General features: G+C 44.4%; 1 protein-coding gene across 3 annotated transcripts in view; it reads left to right on the top strand.

Annotated features, from left to right (window-relative positions):
* Positions 1–5,611: 5,611 nt before the first annotated feature.
* SNCA (synuclein alpha) overlaps positions 5,612–21,989 on the top strand; it is a 70,784-nt gene continuing 54,406 nt past the window's right edge. Inside the window, exons 1-3 of one of the 3 annotated variants that reach the window (XM_080401003.1) lie at positions 5,612–5,988; positions 7,865–8,010; positions 14,075–14,116. In XM_080401003.1, coding sequence (XP_080257129.1) covers positions 7,890–8,010; positions 14,075–14,116 — 163 coding nt within the window. In that variant the 5' untranslated portion in view covers positions 5,612–5,988; positions 7,865–7,889. Of the gene's footprint in view, positions 5,989–6,052; positions 6,178–7,864; positions 8,011–14,074; positions 14,117–21,989 lie in introns of those variants that run through there. The other 2 variants (XM_080401004.1, XM_080401005.1) reach the window with 2 other exon arrangements.

Here is a 21,989-nt window from a genome sequence, read left to right on the forward strand (position 1 = left end):
TTCCATGTAATAAATAATGGAGCCAAAGAAACAGGAACAAATAATGGAGTTCTTATACAGATATTTCCTTTGTTCTTCTTGGTTCCCCCATGTCAATCCCTGGGTTAATGTCAACATGAATGGGTGTTGAATTGGACCTGTGTTTGATGTTACCAAAAAAAGCACTGGCAATTGATGACCGTGTCATGAGGTTTTGGTAATTGGAGTGGCACCAGCAATCGGTATCTAAGGGACCTGCTTGGCTGGGGTGTTTGTGTGTTGGAATCAGAGAAATGAGAAGAGGATGATGTGTTGCCTTTTCCAGAGGAGACATTAGGTTTTCCCTGGAGGTTAATATGGCAAGACATAATAAAACAATGTAGTCTTTATGCACTTGTTCTACATATCATTTATATATATATATATATGTGTTGTTTGGTTTATTTTTGCACACACTGAATGTTCAAAAAGGGAATCCCCTTCTTGCGTAGCAAATGTTGATGAACTTCAGATACATAGAACTTCTGTTTATTTAATGTGTCGGATAACAGACTTCAGCAATAAAGCAAACTTACTCATAAGCAACATGAGAAACAAAAGTTTCTGTGTGAAGATGCATTCATGTGTTTGGATTGCTCATATGCTTATCACCTCTGGATTATTAACACCTCTGATGGAAAAAGTGTGATCTGAATGAAAACTGCCACTTTTCTTTTGTGTGATGCCTACTTTCCTTAGAAATTGTAGAAAGAAGACAGTTTGATAGAATGAAGTATGCTCCTGTCTGGGTTTTGCACTTGTTTAAACAGTTTGTTGGTGACCAACTTCAGGATCTAATTAAAGCTTCTGCCTTCCTGGTGTATCTCTTGAGAAATGCTGCCATCCAGGTAATTAATGTGCTGTGCCTGCACTGGCTCAGATACCTGGATTTGCAGCAGGCTGCTTTAGAGCTTGCAGCCTTATCATTGACCTTGGAGACATCTGGTGCTGGCCTTTCACTCCAACAGGATTTGGGACAAGACAGGCACCAGACCTCACGCTGCATGACGGTTCCCACTCCCCTAGCATTAGCATTTTCGGTTATACGAGATACTGCTAACATGCTGCATCACATCATGAGGAAGATAATTCTTTCTTTCCATTACAATCAACCCATTGGTGCTATGTAACGGGAATCATCTTAAAGAACAATCAACCCTGATTTTGCCAGGCACCCTTAGGTCAGCCTCATCTGATGTTCTGGGTGTCTCTGAGTAGAAACTTACTGCCAGATGGCCTCCTTAGCACTTAAGCTGTTGCTTTCAGCGTACAGCTTCGCTTAAGGTCCCAGGTGCAACAGACAGAGCTGCTTTGCCCTTCAGCACTTTCTAGCCCAGACAGATTAATTAATTTATAAAATGTTACCATTGCCTGTGGAAGATGTGATGCCTCTGTAACTTCAGCTTCGCCTGCAAGTAAAGGAGGTGAAGGTCTGGCAGGTTTTGCCTGCAACAGAGGTGGTACAAAGCTGTGAGACCCTTCTTTCTGTTGTTCAGAGTTACGTCAAGGTTAGTGTAGTTGGGCTGATATTTGCCAGGTCAAAGACAGACATCACCTTCTTCAAATACATGTATACATACGTGTGTGTGTGTGTGCGTGTGTGTGTGCGCACGCGTGCGTGTGTACATACCTCCAATCTGGTATTTTGGCATATATGTCTGTCTCAATTAGAACATTTTTCACACGTGTATATATTCTAAATACTCTTTTCCACATAAACACACACATATATATACACACATTTTTACCTATGCTGAAAGATTCTGGTTAAGTTTTCTTTTGAAAATGTTTACATTGTTCATATTTGGAAGAAGGAATTTGAGGTTTAGCAACCTCACTTGAGATATACATGTGGATTTCTTTCAGATATACTTCCAATTCCAGCCTAATTTGTTCAAATGCTAAGACTTCGGGAAGAAGTCCTCTTTTTTCATTGGTCTGCAGCCACGCACCTTTTTCTTGGTTAGATCTCTGATGCATCCACCTGCACTGGATGTGTTCTGGCCTGAAGCTTAACATAGCTTGGCCTGTAGTTTGCAGACATGAAATGGTACGTGCTGCGCTGTGTGCACCTGAGCCGAGAGCAGGAAGGAGTAGACCAGTTGTCTGATCCATCTGTGTCAAACACAAGGCCTGGGACTGCAGAGAAATGAGATTTCTGAGAAAGAACATGGTGCCAGAGAGGAGCAGGTAGATCAGAAGCAAAGGAGAAGCAACAAGAATAAAGGCTGGAGCTAGGCCTGGTCGTGGGGGTCTATCTCGGTGAAGCATTCTGTCCGTGCTCTGGTTTTCGTCTGAGATGAAGGACTCTGTGCACAAAGACACCAACAATGTTGTTCTGAATTTCAAAAAAACCTGCTTCAGGTCTATTCGTGTCTCCTATCAATGGTTGTGTGGCACAACAGTGGACATCCAGTGACCCAGGCCCTAGTCAGCACCCAGTTGTATCTATCAAAACAGCTCACGAGCAGAAATCTTTGCAATAAGAATGAACTGGAAATGGCAACTGCTGCATAATAATGGATATGAATTTTAAATTAATAGCTGCCACTGGAAAACAAACTCTGAAATGATAACTTGCAACTTGATTGTATGAAGGCTTTAGTACGTGTTTAATTTTCAGTTGAGTACACATCACTGGAAACACCATGCAAGTGAGGCATATACATGCTCTGTAAGTGTTACATTACAACAGGTACATTACAACTTGGAAGCATGCTAAGTGTTAAGGTAACAACATGCTAAACCTCAGGCTTACTTGTAAGCAAATGAGAGGTCACACTCATCTTTTTTTGAAATTAAGCATGCTTTTGAGTTCTTAGAAATTGCTTACGCACACAGGTAGTTAGAGCATGGCCAGTGATGACAGCAATGACCCACAGAGGGACCCGAGTGGGAATAGAAATGCAAACGTGATTGCAAGAGTCTACAAAAATGGTCTGAACTCCCCGTTGCCTCCAAAGCGACGCACATCATAATCTGTTCTGTAAGACATCCGAAGACTGAAAAATATTTGCACAAAAATTGCACTGTTTGACACAGTTAATGGATTTAGCAAATTAAGACTATTTTCAGATTATCTGCAATCGGTGAAAGATCCTGCAGTGGAATAATTCATGTTACCTATGAATAGCCTGCCCTAAGACAGCTTCCTTTCATACTGTGGCTTTTCAAGTTTTCGAAGGTACCTTTCTTCTGGGTAACATCACGTGTCAGTTCCGTGCTAACGGAGGGAGCCAGTCTGAGTCACTTTTTGAAGAAACAGGGGAAAGCTTTCAATTTAGGAGAACACCTCTCCAGTGTTTCCACATGAAAAGTTTCACATTTGAATTTTTTAACCTGAAGACAGTAAATTCTGATCAGTTTTACTCTGCAGTACTGTTCAATTGTCAATAATTGTTCTTTTCACAGCAATAAAGTAGGTTTACTTGATCACTAGCAACTAAACCAGTAAGTTAGTCTGCAATGCAAGATAGATTGAAGGACTTTTTATTACTGCTTGATTGATTTTTGGTGTAGATGCTCATGCAAAGTAAACAGTGTCGTTAAATAAAGATTTGTTTTAAATGCAATCAGTGGGCAATCTGCTTGCTACTATCCTTTCTTCAGACAAGAAAGGCTTCAGGGGAGAACTTACTGTGATACTAAAAGTACTGAGGAGACAATCTAAAAAAATCCACCCAGCTGTTGTACACAGTGTGGTTTAAATGGGAATCACCTTGGAGATGCAGTACTAATTCCCCACCATATTTAATTGTTTTCTACTTGAGTCTCTTCCATCTTCAGAATGAAGAATTTCTTGCGTCAACGTTCATACTCTATTTTTTTTCCTTCTGTGCCTCTTTACCCCCTGATTTAGAATTTAAAAGCTGCCTATTTTAAATACTACAGCTGAAATCTTAAGCTTTATTTCTGCTGTGGTAACTGATGCCTCTTGCCTTTACCTCTATTTCTAGCAGCATGATTTTATTAACTGACAAGCTGTTACTTTGTTTAACAGCAGAACATAATGCCTGCCTTTGACAAACACAAGGCAAAAAAGAGAACCCTTGCAAAAGCTAGGAGTTGCAGATATTGGAGCTTTTCTTTGTAGTTTCAGAAACCGAGTCGTAAATATACAAGGGTATTCATCACACTAGGTTCTCTGTTATTGCTAACGTAATTAAATGAGTCTGTCCAGACTTATATCAACATGATACAAAGCCACATTTCATGCTCACAGTTACTTGCATGCTACAGAAACAAAAGGCTTCTTTAAATCCAGAAAATAATACTTATATAAGGAGTACAATATTTACTTTAATTCTAATTTGGGGTCTAGCTTTACTGGCCTGGGTGGTAGAGAATGACTGAGGGAGTGGCTTTCAAGGACCCAATTTATATACTATGGTATATACATTGCTGGGCCAGTCAACAATACGTAGAAAGTATATGATTTTGATTCACTTTACCTTGTTGTCTGAAACTATATCTATTTTCCTCCTCCCTCAAATTGGGAGGAAATAGAAACGCCACATTTAGTTCTTGCTTTATTGAGTATGAACGTGCTGCACAGGATGAATGAGATGAGGTACCTTAACGTAATTTAATTCCCAGGGGCCCCATCCCTTTTTTATTTATCTTTTTTTTATTAAGGCTTTTCTTGAGAGCAGGATTGTGAGGAAATGATTTGTATTCCCAGTCCACACATTCTCACAGAAAGAAAATACATTGTATAATACTTGGTTGATTAAAACTAGTAGTGGAATGAACCAAAAGAAAGTTTACCAAACAGTATAGAAATATTAAGGCTTATGAGGAAACCTGACAAGAGGAAGACTTTGCACTACGTGTTCAGAATGCAAACAAAACGAGGGATGCATGAGCTGTCTGCGCAGGATGACGGATGAAAGATGCTCGTTGCAGCTCAGAGCCTTGTATCTCATCTACACTATATTCTGTTTCTCCTTTTGGAGTGCCTTAAAAACCAAACGGTTTCTGTAGGTCTTGCAGGATTTTATATAGCACATGAACTGATGTACTGAAGCTGAAAGTCCATCTGTTCTAATGCCTTGTCTCCTACTGGTCTTGGCTTTCCGTGCCTAAATTCTGCAACCAAAATAGAGAAGTTGGATAGCTTTCCCTTTCTGGGGAAAAAGTGACTCCTATGATGAAGACTTGGGTAGCAGTGGCCATGGAGTGTACAGTGGAGGATGCTAGTAGAGGTGTCAGGTTCGGGCAAACTTGGCAGGAGCATGGCAGGGCTTCTCATAGTCTTTCTGGTTTGGGCTGAAAATGTGTGTGTGTGCAATAGGCTTAAGACTGAGCCGCCAGAGCATCACCTCCCGTACTTAAAACCGAGCTGGCATCGTGAATCTTGTGAGAACAGCCACGCTGAACTCCAGCCACTTAGGGCTGAAAATTTGGAGGTGGGGAAAAAAGAAAAAAAAAAAAGAAAGCGATGAGATGCTCGGGGAGATTTTGTAAGGCTTTGGTGAAGCGAAACAGGGGTGTTCTGCAGCCACCAGCAGCAGCTTCCCCGCCCTCCGGAGCTGCGGTGCCCCAGCCTGTTGAGGGAGCGGTGGGCGCGGGGGGTCGCAGGGGCGCCAAGCCGGCCGGTCCCCTCGGTCCGCGTCGGTGGCACCAGCGCTCCCAGCCCACCCCCGCCGCAGGGGTGGGGGGCGCAGGAGGCCGGGCGGGGGGCGCAGCGCCCAGCGGGGGGCGGGGACCCTCCCCGCTCCCCCCGCCCCTCCCCCCCTCGCGGCGCAGCCTCGCTCCCCCCGCCCCGCGCCCCTCCCGCACACTCGCCGCCTGCGGGGCTGCCGTCGGGGGTGGTGCCAGCGGACCCGGCCGCTCCCCCCCGCCTCGGGGATGTGCTGAGAAGGGGCAGCTCCCCTCGGCCCCTCCGCGCGTCCCCCTCCGTCCGCCCGTGTCCCCCCGCCCCACGCCTGCTCGGAGCGGGTCGGTCGCCGGTGGCGGAGGAGCCCGGCGGTAAGTGGCGCGGCCGCGGGGGCCGCTCGGGGCGCTCCGGGCTCGGGGAGGGGGCGGCGGCGGGGCCCCCCGGGGCGCTCCGGGCTCGGGGAGGGGGCGGTGGCGGCGCGGCGGGGGGGGCGGCTCCGCTCCGCGTCCGCGCTGCCGAGGGCTGGGCTCTCCGTGCCTGTGGAGCCGCAGCGGCTGTGAGTATGTGTGTATATATGCACGTAGATTTATATATATAGATATAGAATACCTGAAATATTTATATGTATACATTTATATGTATGTATATCCCGTTGAACGACCTGTTGTGGGCACGGGGAGGGAGGGAAGGAGAAGCCGGGCGCCGCGACGGCGGGTCCGCCGGAGCCCGGGGGTGCCCCTACGGTGTCGTCGCCCAGACCTCCTCGGTAGGTGCCTCTCTCTCCCAATGGATGTATATATAAATAAATATATATATATATATATATATGGCCACGACGCCCTGCGCTCTCCCTCCCTCTGCAGGTGCCTGTATGCTATTTGATATACATCCGATATATAGCCCCCCCCGCCTGCCGTCCCCAGGTGCCCCCAGCGGCGCTGCCCCCCACGCAGGGATGGGGACGGGCCTGGGGACCCCCTCGGTGGAGGAGCCTGGGGGGTGCCGCGGGCAGGGGGCTGCCACCCTCCGCCCCCGTGTGTGTAAGGCGCTCCTGCCGCAGCCCGGCGGTGAGGGGCGGTGGGCAGTGGGGCTGGGGCGGTGGGCAGTGGGCAGGGGCACGGGCGTTGCAAGTATTGGGCTTTAGTGGACTGTCTTGCAAATGCTGCCATGAAAAATTCAGTGTCAGTAGAAAGCGGCAGCCCAGATGCCTTCCTAGACAGCCATCCCTCCTACCCAGCCTCCGGCAGCGCAAAGAAAATCACAGGCAGCAGTTCTGTGTGGGTGAAGAGAAAGGGCTATCGATAACGGGTTTACTGAAGTGACGCTGACTTCTTGGGTTTAATTACTATTTTAGTAGTTTCAGGGTAGCGCTGGGTTGTGTAGCTGCCACAGAACTCACCCGGTAGCTTTAGCGTGTTGCTTTTACAAGCCTGCATTCTTGCTTTTGCTTTTTAGTAAAATCTTTTCTCAGTGCTGATAAATGCAAAGAACCCATTTGGGAAAACTCAGTTTCCAGAAGTGATGTGGACTGTGCACAAAATGCTTGACTACTGGAAAAGCAGCGCTTTCTGTTTGCTCCCGTCCCTCTGGGTTGTAATGGCAGTTTCTTATAACGAGTGAGCCGTTGTGATTTAGGAGGGTTTGGGGATTTGTATTTTTTTGTTGGTTTTGTTGGGTTTTTTTTAGTAGTTGTTAGTGTTTCTTTAAGTTGGCTTTTTCCTCTGGATGAGAGGTGGAGTATCCTCAAATCACAGGACTAAATCCTGCCATCGGCTCATGAATGGAGCTGCCCTTTGAAGGAAATGATGCCTTGGGAGGCAAGGAAGGGACTTTTATCAATGACTCTTCCAACCAGACCTACGTGACCAGAAGCCTCTGCCAGATCCTGTGGGAATGGGGTCCCCATGTTTGGCTTGGATCAAGGGAACTGCTCTGGCAGTGGTGTTTAACTTACTATGTATGGCAGCATGTGAGAAACTGTAAAGGCGAGTCACAGAATTGTACGCCTTTTTTTTCTAGTTATTTAACTGTTTTTTCTGTCTGAAATATGGAGTGCAACCTCACATACAGAGGGGTGATTACATATTGCTAGTAGAGATGCTACATAATGTGGGGGTATAAATAATATAATTTTAAAGTAATTTTGATCCCATTTGATTTCAATAAAATTTTCTTCCCTTTCTGGGAGAAAAAGCTGAAAAAAAACCCTACTTACTGAAAGTGTCCTGTCTCTTTTTTTTCCTCTAGAGCTGTGTGAAGAAATTCTTCAGCCATGGATGTGTTCATGAAAGGACTCTCCAAGGCAAAGGAGGGAGTTGTAGCAGCAGCAGAAAAAACCAAGCAGGGTGTGGCAGAGGCAGCAGGGAAGACGAAAGAGGGTGTCCTCTATGTGGGTAGGTGGGCAGCAGAGATCATGCTGTGGGTCGCTGTACCCTGACATTCACAGCTGGATCCTCAGCAGACCTGTTCTTCAGCAGGAAAACCCAAACGTCATGACTCACAGGAGACCCTTGCAAAACAAACAAGAGGAGAGTTGTGCTCTCCTGAGCTTCGGTTCTTTGAAACCAGATGTTGGCTCTTATGTTACTGTGTTGTGCTGGCCATGTGTTACTGCTCTGTGGAGCCACATTTGTCACACCATACAGAACTAGACCGTGTCATAGGAGGTGCCTTAGAGTGCAGGTCACTAACTGGCACTCTATTCAAGAAGTTTGCTGGGTTAAAGTCTGAAGGGGTAGATGGAACAGTAAAAATAAACTAAAAAACAATATATAGAAGCTGAAGTGGAAGATAGCTTTACAGCATGCCTTAGAACATGTGGGGTTTAGGTGGGATTTTAAGAGAAGAAACTTGAGAGATCAGTTCAGGAACCGAGCATAGGCTGTGCTAATGGCTTGGCACATCGACAGTACCGTTTTGTATGACAGTGTCATCTCCTCATCTTTTGAAATTAACTTCATGTTCTGTACTTGCTATTGCATATCCATAGCAGATATTTTCCATGAGTTCTCAAGGAAGAGCCACTACAGTTAATGAGGTAGGGCAGGTAGACCCCAAGATAGCAAATCAGGTGTTAAGTGACTTATCTAGGCCATACAAGAGTCTTGTGTGGAGCCAGGGATAAAATTATTTTCAAATCCCAGATCAGTACTTGACTGCGTGATCATCATATTTGCTTAACAAGTATTGGGTTTTAATGGGCTATCTTGCAAATGCTGCCGTAAAAAATTCACAGCAAAATAATCTGCCAAGCCACATGAAGAAGTGGTCGTTTTAAAAAAAAAAAAATAAAAATACGGATCTATTTCTCTTACTCATCTGATAAAGTTAGTCTATAAATGAATGGAGGGGGAAAGGACCTACAGGTCCTTTCGTTGTTGCTGATTTTGTAGCAGGTCAGTTCTGTAATGGATGCTGTGTGTACCTAGGACGATGTGCACAGGTATCAAAGAGAAATTAAACAGAGTTGAAACCCCGAGGCATTTCTTTAAAATGGGAGCACCGAGGTCTGTGCAATTCCAGTATCTTTTCAGGATTCCCTCTGCCGTTGCAGGCTAGTGCCTGTCTGTAACAAATTATTTCTGCTCCATATAGTTTAGACCACTTACTTGGAATACACTGTTCTCCTGCTAAGCCATAGCAAAGCTCGGTGCTCTTGCCAACAGAGATGGCAGTTATTTCGAAAACTAATTGTGAGAGAAATCTATTTTAAAATGAGTGTCTGCTCATTTTCAATATAGCAAAATAGATGTTCTTTCACTGTACATTGTGCTTGATATTGGAATTATTTTTCAGGGGTAGGACCTTCTTTTTTTTTTTTTAATTTTACTTTCTTGTAGTTCCTGACCATACTTCTGAGGCCATTGATTTCTTTGTATTAGAAACCTGCATTGTGTGTCAAGTTAACCTTTGTGTCTGACCTGTTCTCCAGACCGTAATAATATTTGAACCTTGTTCTGCTCCCAAAGGCAACTATTTCCTATTGTCTTCAGACTGAAGACACTTTTGCTGGGGTTGAACTTTGGAGGGCAGGCTTGCTATTTAATTCAAGAATAAAATAGTAAGGACGGTGGAGCCCTGAGCCATGCTGGGGACCCATGCGTGACTGTAGTAATGGTGAAGGATCCTTCCCACAGCAGATGCCTGCTTTTCAGGAAGGAAGAGCTGTATGCATAGTTTCAGTTATGCAGGTGAAAAAGCCTTTGGTTGGAAGCTGTCTCCAGGACCTCTGGCAGCTCCCGTGTCCCTGCCGGTACCTGCTTGTAGGGAGCCACAGTTTCCCCAGCTGAAGTTTCAACAGGATCAGGTTGGGTAAGGGGGAAACGGGGAGCTGGGTATTTCTCTGTCTGCTTCCCAAGCCTGCAGCAGGGGTGGCTCTTCTGGGCAGTGTTAGCAAAGGCTGGTGTGATATCTCTCCGTTCTGCAGGCTGGTAACGGTTGCAATGCAGAAGAGGAGCAGCACACTGCCTTAGAGATCCTGAAGGTTTCTTCCTTCCTATCTCTCTAGCTGGGTTTTCAGATGCAAGTTTCACGGCCAGATTAAGCTGTGAAAGCTGCCTGACATCCTGGAAAAAAGAACCTCACAACACTGGGCTGAGAAGGATGTGTTAATCGTTTTCAGTTTCAGCAGTCAGCTCCATAATATTCAGCCTTCCACTGCTGCTGCAGAATTAAAAAGATGCAAAGTTTTTGGTCCAAATCTCCTAGATGATATGGTCTCCCACTGAAATCAGTCGAATTAAGTAAATATAGAAAACATCCGGACCTTTCTGTCCAGGCTGCTCTTAGCTATTATGTGGAAGGTTGTAACATAATAGAATTTTTACCAGATAGAATTAACAAAAGCTGCTGCTTGGGATGAACAAGATTGTTATAACATCTTGTTTGTTCCTCTCTCTCTCAGTTCCCTTTGGCATGGGGGAAACTGAAAGGGTTCTGAGGGAGAGTGGCATATTGGAGGATTAACTAACTGTCCTTTCTTCCCTCAGTCCACTGTCTTTGTCCTGCTTTTTAATACCCAAGATACTGTTCAGTACAGTCTATAGTGTGTTTTTATGCTTGGGGGGGGGGGGGGGGGGGGGCGGGGGCGGGTCCACCTAAATTCCTCTGCTGATGTACTTCAGCATTGGCCAGCTGAAATCAATGGCTCAGTCTTGACTCATACAAGCAGAGCATCAGGACCTTTCTTGATGTCCAACAATGGTCTGATCATTCATTAGAAGGGAGGACTGAGGCTTAGCAGCCCTGGGCTGCATTGTGCATGCCGTAAATTTAAGACTAGGTCTTTATGTATCCTTCAAGAGCTGTTGGTGTGAAGCAGTGAGGAAATGAGTGGCCATACTTGCCCCCCGTCGCTTTGAAACCAGGAACCGAGAGTAAGAAGGATGGTCTTGCATGCTCTTATTAGTGCTCAGAAGCTCCTCAGAGCTTTTTGTGTGCTGCCAGGGAGCTGAAGTTTTTGCTCAATTGCCTCTTGAGTGCATGTTCAGTGCTCAGGAACGGAAGTTTCTGGTCTGATAATTTCTGACGTGTTGCACCGTAGCAGAGCATAGGAATAGTTTATTAGGAGCAGGATGGCTAGGGATGAGTTGTTTACTACTCCCTGTGCTTAGCTGGCACATGGCCTTGGAGTAGAAGAGTGCAATCATGACCTATTTGGCAAGACCATCCAAATTTCCTCTGCTGCACTCTCTTTTCGTAAGGTTTCTTATTTTCCTTTGGTAGTAGAAAAGCCAGTGGAGTAGTCAAGGGACTCAAGGTCCCTCTGATGGAATAATGGGGTTCAGTGCCTGGGAGCAAGTGTTTTCCTTAGACAATGATTTCCCCTTCCCCTAATTTGGGCTTATGTCTCCCTGTCTTTAACCAGGAGGAGTAGTGTTACCGTGTACTACTATTGCTTCTGCATCACCTAAGTAGTGTCGGTCAGTGTTAGGTTTCTCGGTCTTTATATTATCCCTACTCTGATTCCACTGTTCCCTTTGTTACGCACGGTACAAATGAGCAAGAGTACTGATGTTTTGGGACCATGAGGATGAAAGGCAGTGAGTTTCTATTAGAAACAATGTGGACAACCAGCTTTCCTTCGCTGCCAGCCAGAAGCCATCCTACTGCATTCAACTGTTGTTATTTATAGTCCAGCTTCTGGCAGATCCTAAAATACTTCTAGGTTGCATTGTAGCTGTGACTGCAAAAGCAGCTACTGCCATGTGAGTGTGCAGTGCTGGGGCAAATAGTATTGAGCTCTAACATATGCTGTAAGGTCTGGACCATGGCTTAGCTGGTTGTTTGCCAGGTAATGGATTTGGCTACGCATATCTCTGTTCCGCACAGGTCTGCGAGCTGAGATTTCATTACAGAAAAGCCTGTCTTCCACTAGCAGAGACTAGCATTTCTGTATTAGTTGCGGCTATAGCAGTGTTGCTTCAGGGTAAGTGAAGTAAGAATCAAGTTGCTTATGTCCCTCAGGATATACGGTTGCAGAAGTCCTCAGGGAGTTCTCCTTTATCATTCATCTCTTGCCAGCCCTAGGGAACTGAGTACTTGCTTTTCACAGGTTTCCATGTGTTTAATAGCTTGTCTTGCAGGCAATAACTTCAACAAGATGAATGAGATATTGGCCAGGCCTAACAATGCATTTTAAAGTGTATGCTTAACAGTAAGTATTCTGATGGACATGCTGTAAGCCTGAAGTGGTGTTTAGTCTTTTTCTAGAAGTCAGTAGAACCATCATCTGCTTGGATTCCAGTATATGGTCAAAGTGCTTTGCGGCTTCAGCTCACATGGTGCCGCAAGATTGAGAACCAAAGTCCTGAAACAAGTCCTTAGACATGAACATCTTGGATTTAATAAAATGGACAATTCTTTCAATGATAAATATCTTCAGTGAGAGAAAACAAGCTTTTTTAAAAGTGAAAATCAGAATAGAGGGGGAAGACAACTTCTCAGCTGTTTAACCTCTTCATTAGCTAGTTAAAAGAACATGGTTTACTTTATGTGGCATTTTTTTTTTCTTATTTGCCATGGATTATTATGCTGGTCTTGCTCATGGATAACAGTTCAATGTTGTAATCCATCTGATAGTGCCATAAATACATGGCTTAAATTCCATAAATGGGCACTAGTAGCAAGTCAGGCATATTGATCAATGAACTTGCATTGCATTTCAGTATTTAATTGTATTATTGTAAACAGTTGTGATCAAAGTTGCTTTCTTCTAACATATTTCTGCTTATATCAGTTTGTATATGACTTCACTCTTACAATATCTATATAATTTTAGCTTGACACTGTGTAAAATGAGAAGTGTAAATGATAATGTCTCAAATACTGAATGACATACAGACAAAAAATTGCATTAGAAATAAGATAACTTCTATGTAGGTAACAAAGTCATCCTATCTCTAGCAGACCAGGGTAAGATGATAAACTAGGAGGCATAAACTCTGTCTCTGTAATGCTTAATTGCACGTTGTTCAGCATCATCGTCCACAAATGGATACTAATCCCTGGAATGCAGCCAAATTATTAAACCTGACAAGGACAAGCAGAGCTCTGGTAGGGACAATGACATGGAGTTACGTTTTCAATAGCACTATGTGCTAATTTGTTTCTCTTCCCATTGAAGACGCGAGAGGTTGTTCCCTTTCATGCAGTGTGGTAAAAAGTCATGGTATTCTTACAGAGGTGTGCCAGAAACCAGTCTGGTCTTCAGGGTGGCAGTCACACTGCTTGTACAGGTCTTGCGTTACATCTCAGTCTAGTACTGGGTTTAGGTTGCTGTCTGCAGAATCATTAGCTGTCATACATGCCGGTGACAAGGAGGACACTGGATGCAGCAGGCTTTGGGTTTGATGCTGGTGGCATTTTCACATTTGACACCTATCCACTGTTTAATGTTTCCCATTCAGATTAATTTTTGTCTATATCTGGCTAGCACTACCAGCTCCCCATGATTTTAACTTCTGGGCCTTTCTGTCGTTCAGTAACGGTTGTTAACCCCTGCAAACTGAGATCTGGAGGAGAGTTGTAAGATGAAATTTTAAGGATCTTCTGGAATTTTTGGCTCTGATGTTCTGCAAATGCATGTGTGAGCCTCCATAGGATGTTAACATTAACGTGGTTTCTGTGCAGAGTTACCCATGTGAGTTTGCAAAGTGGGAGGCTTAATTAACACTGCTATTAAGAAAATGGCATGGAAGTCAGTACATGCAAACAATAAACTGCAGAAGCATTCCCAGTATTAGTCACCTTTCCACAGTCAGTATACACTCATGCAGTTGCTCTTTATTGATAATTCTGCCTATTCCCTTAGATTGAATTTCTCTTTAATTTTAATAGTCTTAGAAAATTCTGTATGCAACTGTGTAATCTATGTGTTCATCCCTCTTCATCATCTATCTAGTCTTTACCAGTACTTAAGAAGATGTATTTTTCAACCTGATATTGTTCTTTGTTTAGGTTCCAGGACCAAGGAAGGCGTTGTTCATGGTGTCACAACGGGTAAGACAATTGTCTCTTAATTTCAACTCCTTGCCTTTGTTTGATGAACCAACCATTTAGCTGTTAAAAATTCTGTGTGTTTTTTTGAGAGCACTCCAATTTATGAAAGAAAAACACAGAACAATCAAGAGGCAGAAAGCAGTGTGCGTTTTGTCAAAATGATACACTGTTCTACAATCAAAGATGTAAATTTAATACAGTTGTTTCCGTGGGAGAAGGGGTTTTTGAGGGATGTTGCGAATCAAAGTCAAGCAGTACTAGTATGAGGCAAGAGACTAATGCCCTAACCAGAAAGAAATAACTTGCTCTTGTGGAAGTAGATAAATCGGGGGTCTTTCTCTTGTTTGTTCATTGCCAAAGGTGAAATATTATGTGCTGGAAAATTATAAACTAATTGGCGTAAAAAAAAATTAGGTCTGTCTTTTTTTTTTCTTTTTTTTTTTCTTTTTTCCCATTTTCTTTTTATCACCTTTTCTTTTTTTGTTTTCTTTTTTTTTTACTTTTTTCTTTTTCTTCCTTTTTCCTCCTTTTTTCCTCCGTTTTCCCCTTTTTTCCTCCTTTTTTTTTTCTTTTTTTCTTTGCTGTGAATAACTTCGACTTACAGAAACTGCAAGCCTGGCTTGGGTGCCCGGGTTTGTCTCCTTGCGATCTGAGTAGGCAGAAAAGCGGGATCTGGAGAAGAGGGATGCGGCAGGCGAAGTGAGGCGAGGGTTGGGCACCTGTCGGGGGGCTTCGTCTGCCGGCGCCGGGCTGGCAGCCGGAGCGGCCCGGTGCAGTGGCAGAGGCAGGAATGGCTGCAGGGAACGGGGGAAGGGGAAAAGCTGCAGGAGGAGCCTTCCCCGTGCGGCGGGGGCTGCGGGAGCCGCCTGCAACGGGGAACCGCAGCCAGGCCTTTGCGGGTTGGAAGGGCGAGGCCAGCAGCGCGTCCCGGAGGCGGAGCGGGGGGTGCGCAGCGGGTCCCGCCCCCGCCGTGGGTGCCGCAGCCCAGCCGTGCGGTCGCTGCCCCGGTTGCGGGGGGCGGCGGCGGGGCTGGCGGCGGCGCCACGGCCGGGTGCCGCGCCGGGGGCGGGGGCGGGGGGGGGGGGGGGGGGGGGGGGAAGAGCGGCTCGGCAGGGGGCGCTACCCGCGCGGCTGGGTCGGCGCCCGCTGATTGGACGAGCCGGCAAGGGGCGGAGCCCGCCCCCGGCCGCGCGGGAGATTCGCAGCTGCGGGCGGAGCGGCCCTGTGAGGAGGCAGGCGGGGGCACCGCGGAGCCTGAAGGGAGCTCGGCCCCCGGGGCGGTGCGCGGCGCCCGGCCTCCGCCGGTGGGTCCCGGGGCGGTGCGCACACGCCGGCCCGGCAGGCCCAGGGTGTGTGCTGTGGCAGCAGGCCGCCGCAGGGGGCTGTACGAGGAACCTTCTGGAGCCCTCTCAGCCACCTGGTATGAGGGCCTGGGTAGGGCCGAGCGCAGGGTTAGACAGAAGAGGAGGGACCTGTGTAAGGCCCTCAGCAAGGGTATGGCAGCCAAGCACTCAGCAAGGCCCATGTTAAGACTGGTGCTGAGAAGCAACAGCCGGTGAGTTGCAGCTGGTGACCCCTCCCGAGCAGGAGAGAGGCACCATCTGTGCGTCCACTCTTCAGGGAGCTGGCTGCCTCTGGGGCCCATTGGGGATGGCACCGGGCGGCTGGTGCCTGTAGGACAGTCTTCAAGCTGTTACCCACCCACCCCCAACCTTTCCTATGGGCACAGATGATGTTGCAACCAGAAGCCCCAGGTAGAAGAAAGCAATTTCATGGCCCTGGGAGGCCTGCTGAAAGGCCCGGGAGCACAGGTGGTGTCTTCCTCAATCTTCCCAGTGATGGGGAGAGGGTTTGGAAGAAACAGGCATACCCCAGACATCAATCCCTGGCTCCAGGGCCAGTGCCTCTGCCAGAACCTTGGTTTTTATAATCATGGAGGAGCCCTTGAAACACAAGATACTCCAGGGCCTGATGGCATCCACCTGTCCTGATGAGGAAAATGAGTCTTTGCTCATAAGCTGGCAGCACTGATGGAGTGGACTTTAAACTGGTATGTCTGTGGCTGCAGGGAATTCCACCTGAACTTAATATCCAAGTACCACCTGTGCTCTTAGTGGGTCTTGATTCCAGCCTGACACTTGTTTCCAACAACACACAGTGTGGTTTCGGGTAAGGTGTGCTTGCTGTGCCCGGACTCATGCTGCTAGTGTGGTGTGGGTGTGCCCCATCGCCACCACCGTTCCTGAAGGACTCTCGTGACTCACCAGAGTGTCCCACTGGAGCTGCTTGGGTGGGAGGATAGAAGGGAAATGGCTTGTAGGAAAGCAGATGATCTCAGTTTTGATAAACTGATTTGAATTTGTTGCCGTTGTGAGAGTTTTGAAATGTTTTTTGTAACTGCCTAATCTTTCAGTAGCAACAGCACTTTCAGACTTTGAAGTTAATGCTGGCTGGGTATGTATATTCACATTAACATTTCTACACTGAAAAAGTGTAAATTTGCATTTTTAAATAGATTTTCAGGGATCACCTCTAGGTATGAACTGAAACCAGTAGCCAGTAATTTGTAGTAAATGGCAAAATGGATAGAGGTCTTTTTGGTCTCCACGGAGTGCAGGAAAGCCTCAGTGGACCATAGTGTATTGAACAGAACACGTAACTTTCTGCTGCAGAATATGGGATTTCTGGGGATGCGAAGAAAATGTCTGGTGAAGAAATTTAAGGTGGTTTTTCCCCTAAGAAATTAGAAAACAAACAAGTAAGGGAGTAGAAAAGGATTTCTTCTTTCTTTTTGTTCTGTGTATAGCTTTTGTATCATTCACCTGTGTTCATGTAAGCCAATGCAAAGGATAAACAAGTGTAGGTACACCAAATGGCAGTACATAATATCGCAACCCAAATAAATGGTGGAGGAGTCAGTCAAGAGTATTTTTAGTAACAAAACTGAACGGAACATCTATGATAGTCCTTCAGAGTTTAGCCTCAGGCTGAAAGTGCAGGCTGTTGTTAGGAGGTTTGAAATCCCAGCTTGTTAGACCTCAATTAAGAGAAATATTCGGAGGGATCATTACTGTAACCAGTAGAGGATTGCAGTAGAATGAGGTTTGAGGCACATTTATCTAATAACGTCACACATGGGATGATACAGATCATACAGAGGTGGGAATGGCAACTGACAGCACTAGCAAGCAAGTTAATAGAGGTGATGTTCACCAAGCTGAGCTGTGATAGAATAAAAGTCAATGGCGTTCGCACATGTGAAACTTGCTGAAGCACTGGGACTCTGTAGGAGGCTATCTTAGTGGGGAACTTCTTTTTGTTGTCCTGAGAAACAACTGACCTTGAATGCTGCAAGTATCCATCTTTATCTGATTGCACTATGTGTAGTGAAGACAGGAAATTTAAGTAGATGAAAATAATTTTTGACAGGTTTGGAAAGATGATAAATTTTGTTCTGGAAGATGCAAAACAGGCTGTAAAGCCAAACATAAGGAGAGCACGTTACGTGCTGGGCCTGTGAATAGAAAATGCAGACATGTTACTGCAAATTTTAGGCAAAACAGTGGTGACTGCTCACCTACTTTAGGAAGTGGGTGACAGAAAGTGGAACAGCCAAAGCTTGGGAATAATGGGTTCTGTGCCACAGTTTGCTTCCTTCTGCTCTAGTAAACTGTTTGAGAGGCGTTTGACTGTTGAATGAAAATGGAAAAATGAATAGAGGACGTACATGTTGAAATGTGGCAGTGAGAAGAGGAGACAATACAAAATCCAGAGATCATGGTTTCTAAAATGAAACATCATGGGTTTGGTAGTGTAAGACAGAGGAATTGCTTGGGCATATATTTTACAAATAAAAAACTTTAAAAAAATTTACTCTGTGAAGAGTGGTTCTGGCAAGCAGAGAAGGCAGGTAAAGCCAGATGTGGGTGCACTCTAGTGATGCTGTAAGACATAATATGAAGGCACTGAGAAATGCTAGTGAAGTTGTCTTAGAAATCCAATCCGTTTAAATCAATGCTTTTAAAGTTGATGTGAGAAGACTGCCTTTCAGGGCACTTGTAAAGACCTACTTGTCTCTTTCCACAGGACTAGGAGCTCGCCAGTTCTGGTGATCTTACGATGCGCCAGGGAGTTAATGTCATGTGAAACCTCAGGTGAAATAGTACACTTTATGTGAATAAAAATTATTCAAGAGGTTGGAGGCAGTCAAATGCAAGCTAGAGTCACAGATCAAAGTGAGTGTGTGTTCACAGTAGTGCAGTCAGTCCTTTCTTTCCTGTCTGAGCTCCAAGGTCTTGCTAGCTTTGCTATTTTTGAGTAGTTTGTTGTTCAAAACCCTTTGCTGGTGAAGGGACTGGGAGCTGACACACGCCCAAGTGCTGAACAACTAAATAGGCTTTTTGGTCAGTTTGTTTTCAAACAGAGGAATACTAGACTGAGATATTTCTTGCTTTAAAGAAAATGTGACCTGATTGTACCAAGTTTAGTAACACTGAGACACTGTAAAATGAGGATACCCGGTTGTGATTCACAGGAATACGGTGAGCCTGTTACTTGTCAGATCACCCTTTCTCAGAACTTCTGAAGATGAAGCAGTTCTGCTTATTGATTTGATGGGCTGTTAGCTGCATATCTGACTTGCCTCCCTAATTAACATGTCTACTGGCCTTTGACTGTAAATGCATAATTCATCCATCTTGCTTATCTCCTAGGGATAAGTGTCCAGAAATGTCCAGTATCAGAAATGAAATATTTACACTCCATATCCTGATAATCAAAGTAAAGCACTGGTTTGTACAAAAGATCAGGGCCAAAAAGCCCTTGATACATCAGCTATGTGTCCATTTCCTGAAGCTGAGTCAAGACACAATGTCCACAGTTATGAGACAGTCAAGTGTTTTGCTTAATTCTTTTATCTGATCATTCTTGTTCTTAATGTTCTTAGTAATTGGTATTCTTGTTGTGTTTGTTTTAACTCTGTTAGGTATCTTACGGTAAATTGTATGAATTAAAGAAACCCCAATGTATTTATGGCTTCTTTGTAAATTAATTCTTTTAAGTACCGAAGACAGCCTTATTGTCTGAAATTCATGTTCAAAGGTATATTTAGTGCAGTAAGAGTAATTTCATTAATTCAGAGAAATCCTGCCGTTTTCATCTATTGTTTTTTGAAATTGAAAGTAACTAGTTCTCATTATGAATTGCTGCAGAGGTTTCACATTGATATCCTGTTACCCCGTTGCCTATAATAGGTAGGGAAAAGAAAGCTTTAATGATAGTAATTTTTGCACAGTGCTGTCATCAGTGTTCAAACTTCAATTTCAAAGTTAGCCTTGGCAGGGTCATTGTACACCATCCCAGGACCATTTACTGGAGTGGACAGTCTCTGCATGGATGGACAGATGTAATCTGGCCACAGCACAGCAGAACCGTGCAGAGGCTTGTTTACTCTGTTTCTCAGTACCATTATGCTAAGTAGGTATCAACTTTACAAAGACTTAATGGCTTAAGATCATTAAACAGCCTGGTATTCAGATTGATTTGACTGGTCTGTATCAACTCCCTGCATTTTTAACTGGTTTTGTTTCCCTGCTTAGTGTAAGTGATAAAATACATGAGACTGGAAACCTGTTCTGTTTTTTCTTCTCCTCTCCCTGGGGTTTCAGAGCTGAAGGGTCACTAGGCTGGAGTTTATTTACACAGTCACTCTGGTAATAGGGACTTTGGTATTTAGGTATTCCTTAAGAGACATGAAAGAAGACTGTCTTTCTCTTGCTAATATGAGTGCTTTTGGGAATCTGTGCTGTGTAGACTTTTCTGGATTTATTTTCATGGGTCTGATTTCTGAAGCAGTATATGAGAGAGCTTTCATGGTACCTCCTGCATCAGCTTGCTTATGCTATGTTGTGTGCTGGTTTTGGCTGGGGCAGAGTTCATTTTCTTTGCAGTAGCTAGGATGGTGCTGTGTTTTGGATTTGTGCTGGAAACAGTGTTGATAACACAAGGATGTTTCAGTCATTGCTGAGCAGCACCTGCACAGAGCCAAGGTCTTTTCTGCCTCTCAGCCATCCCACCAGAGAGCAGGCTGGGGGGGCACAAGAATTCAGGAGGGGACACAGCTGGGACAGCTGACCCCAAGTGACCAAAGGGATGTCCCTGACCGTATGACGCTGTCCTATTATTCAGAAATAAAACCAGGCAGGAGTTTGGCTGGGGGGGCTGCTGCTCAGAGACTGCCTGGGCATCAGTTGGTTGGTGGTGAGCAACTCTATTTGCATCACTTGTCTTTTCTGGGTTTTTTTTAATCTTTCTTTGTTATTTTCCTTTCCATGATAATTTGTGATTGTTACTATTTCAATTATTAAACTGTTCTTAACTCAAACCACAATGTTTCTCACTTTCACCCTTCCAGTTCTCTTCCCCCCCACCCTGCTGAGAGGGGGAGTGAGTGCATGGCAGAGTGGTGCTTAGTTGCTGGTTGGGGTTAAACCATGACCAAACCAAGCAGCAATCTTAAAAGTAGTAACAAAAGCAGTATATTTATCAGGTATCTTGTTGTTGTGCTACTAGACAGGTTAGTGGCCTGATTCATTGCTGCTTTTGTTTTGTTTGCAAGCCTTTCCTAGATTAATGTGTTTGTGGGAGGAGAAAACAGACTTTAGACAGAACCTTCCCAAAACACTTTAATTGTGGGAACAGCAGCCACTGGCTAGTCGCTCTTGGTAGGTGGTCATACTTGCCATGACAACGTAGTCTGAGAAATGTAGGTTTAATAATGGTATTGGGAATTAGAGGGTTTATATTGCAGCATCCACAGTGCACTCAATTTTACTCTTATGTCTTGATATTTTTCTTTTGACATGCAGCTTGTTAAGAACTTGAGATAATGAAACTAATTATGACTATTAACAATGAATATAGTGCAGCCATGCTTTATCCTTTTATCAGAAGGGGGGACTCTGCTGAAGAGCAGCTGAGCATGTGATCCTTTTCCAGCATTAAGCCTGCTGAATTTGTCTCTTTTAAATGTTCTGCTGTTCAAGTGTTTTGGAAAAGGGAGTTTTCAAAACAGCGTATGTCACTTCCATACAAAAAAAAAAAATAACAGAAGAAAAAGTGTATGAAAAGAACACTGATTTATATATATATAGATATATCTTATCTTGGTTTTGTTTTCTTTTTTCCTACTCTCCCAGAACAGGAATAAGACAGAAGAAAAATAAAAAAGCAATACTGAAACTTACGGGAAAGACTTATCTGTTTTTCTTCAATTCTTTTAATTTCTTAGAGAATATCATCTTAAAATGTATTTTTGGAAGATGATAATCTTTTTACATAGTTCTGTTTGAGATTTCTTCTTGCCATTCTGAATAATATGAAATCTAACAAGTTTCTGTCTCATAGTATTACTCTGTTTCTGAAGGACTGCATGCACAATCAGATCTTAACATTATTTGGAAGATATAACATGTTACTAGGATGCACACTTTAAGTTATGTGTTTGTAAGCACTAATGAAAAACTTAGTATATACATTTTATCTGTAGAACCCAGAGTTTTTTGTAGTCTTTAGCTGGTAATAATCAAGTGGGGCATCTTACTAGATGTCTTTCTGCACTTGCTAGCATTATGTCAAACCTTCCCTGACGGCAACATTTGCTTTTCAGCAAAACCCACTTTTAATTTTTTTTTTTTTTCTCGAAAAATTATGGCAATAGAGTACTGGATGGATACAATGAAATTTCTTGTGAATTTGTGTCTTATGAGCATGTGTAGGTTGGAAGATATTTGGAACAGACTTTATTGTTTCTAGTTTCACATAATGGTAGTCCTTTGTCCTGCTCTATAGTGAAAGCTCCTGGGTTTGGTCATAA

This window comes from Falco punctatus, assembly GCF_963210335.1.
Source record: "Falco punctatus genome assembly, chromosome: 1".
In the NCBI taxonomy this organism is placed as follows: domain Eukaryota; kingdom Metazoa; phylum Chordata; class Aves; order Falconiformes; family Falconidae; genus Falco; species Falco punctatus.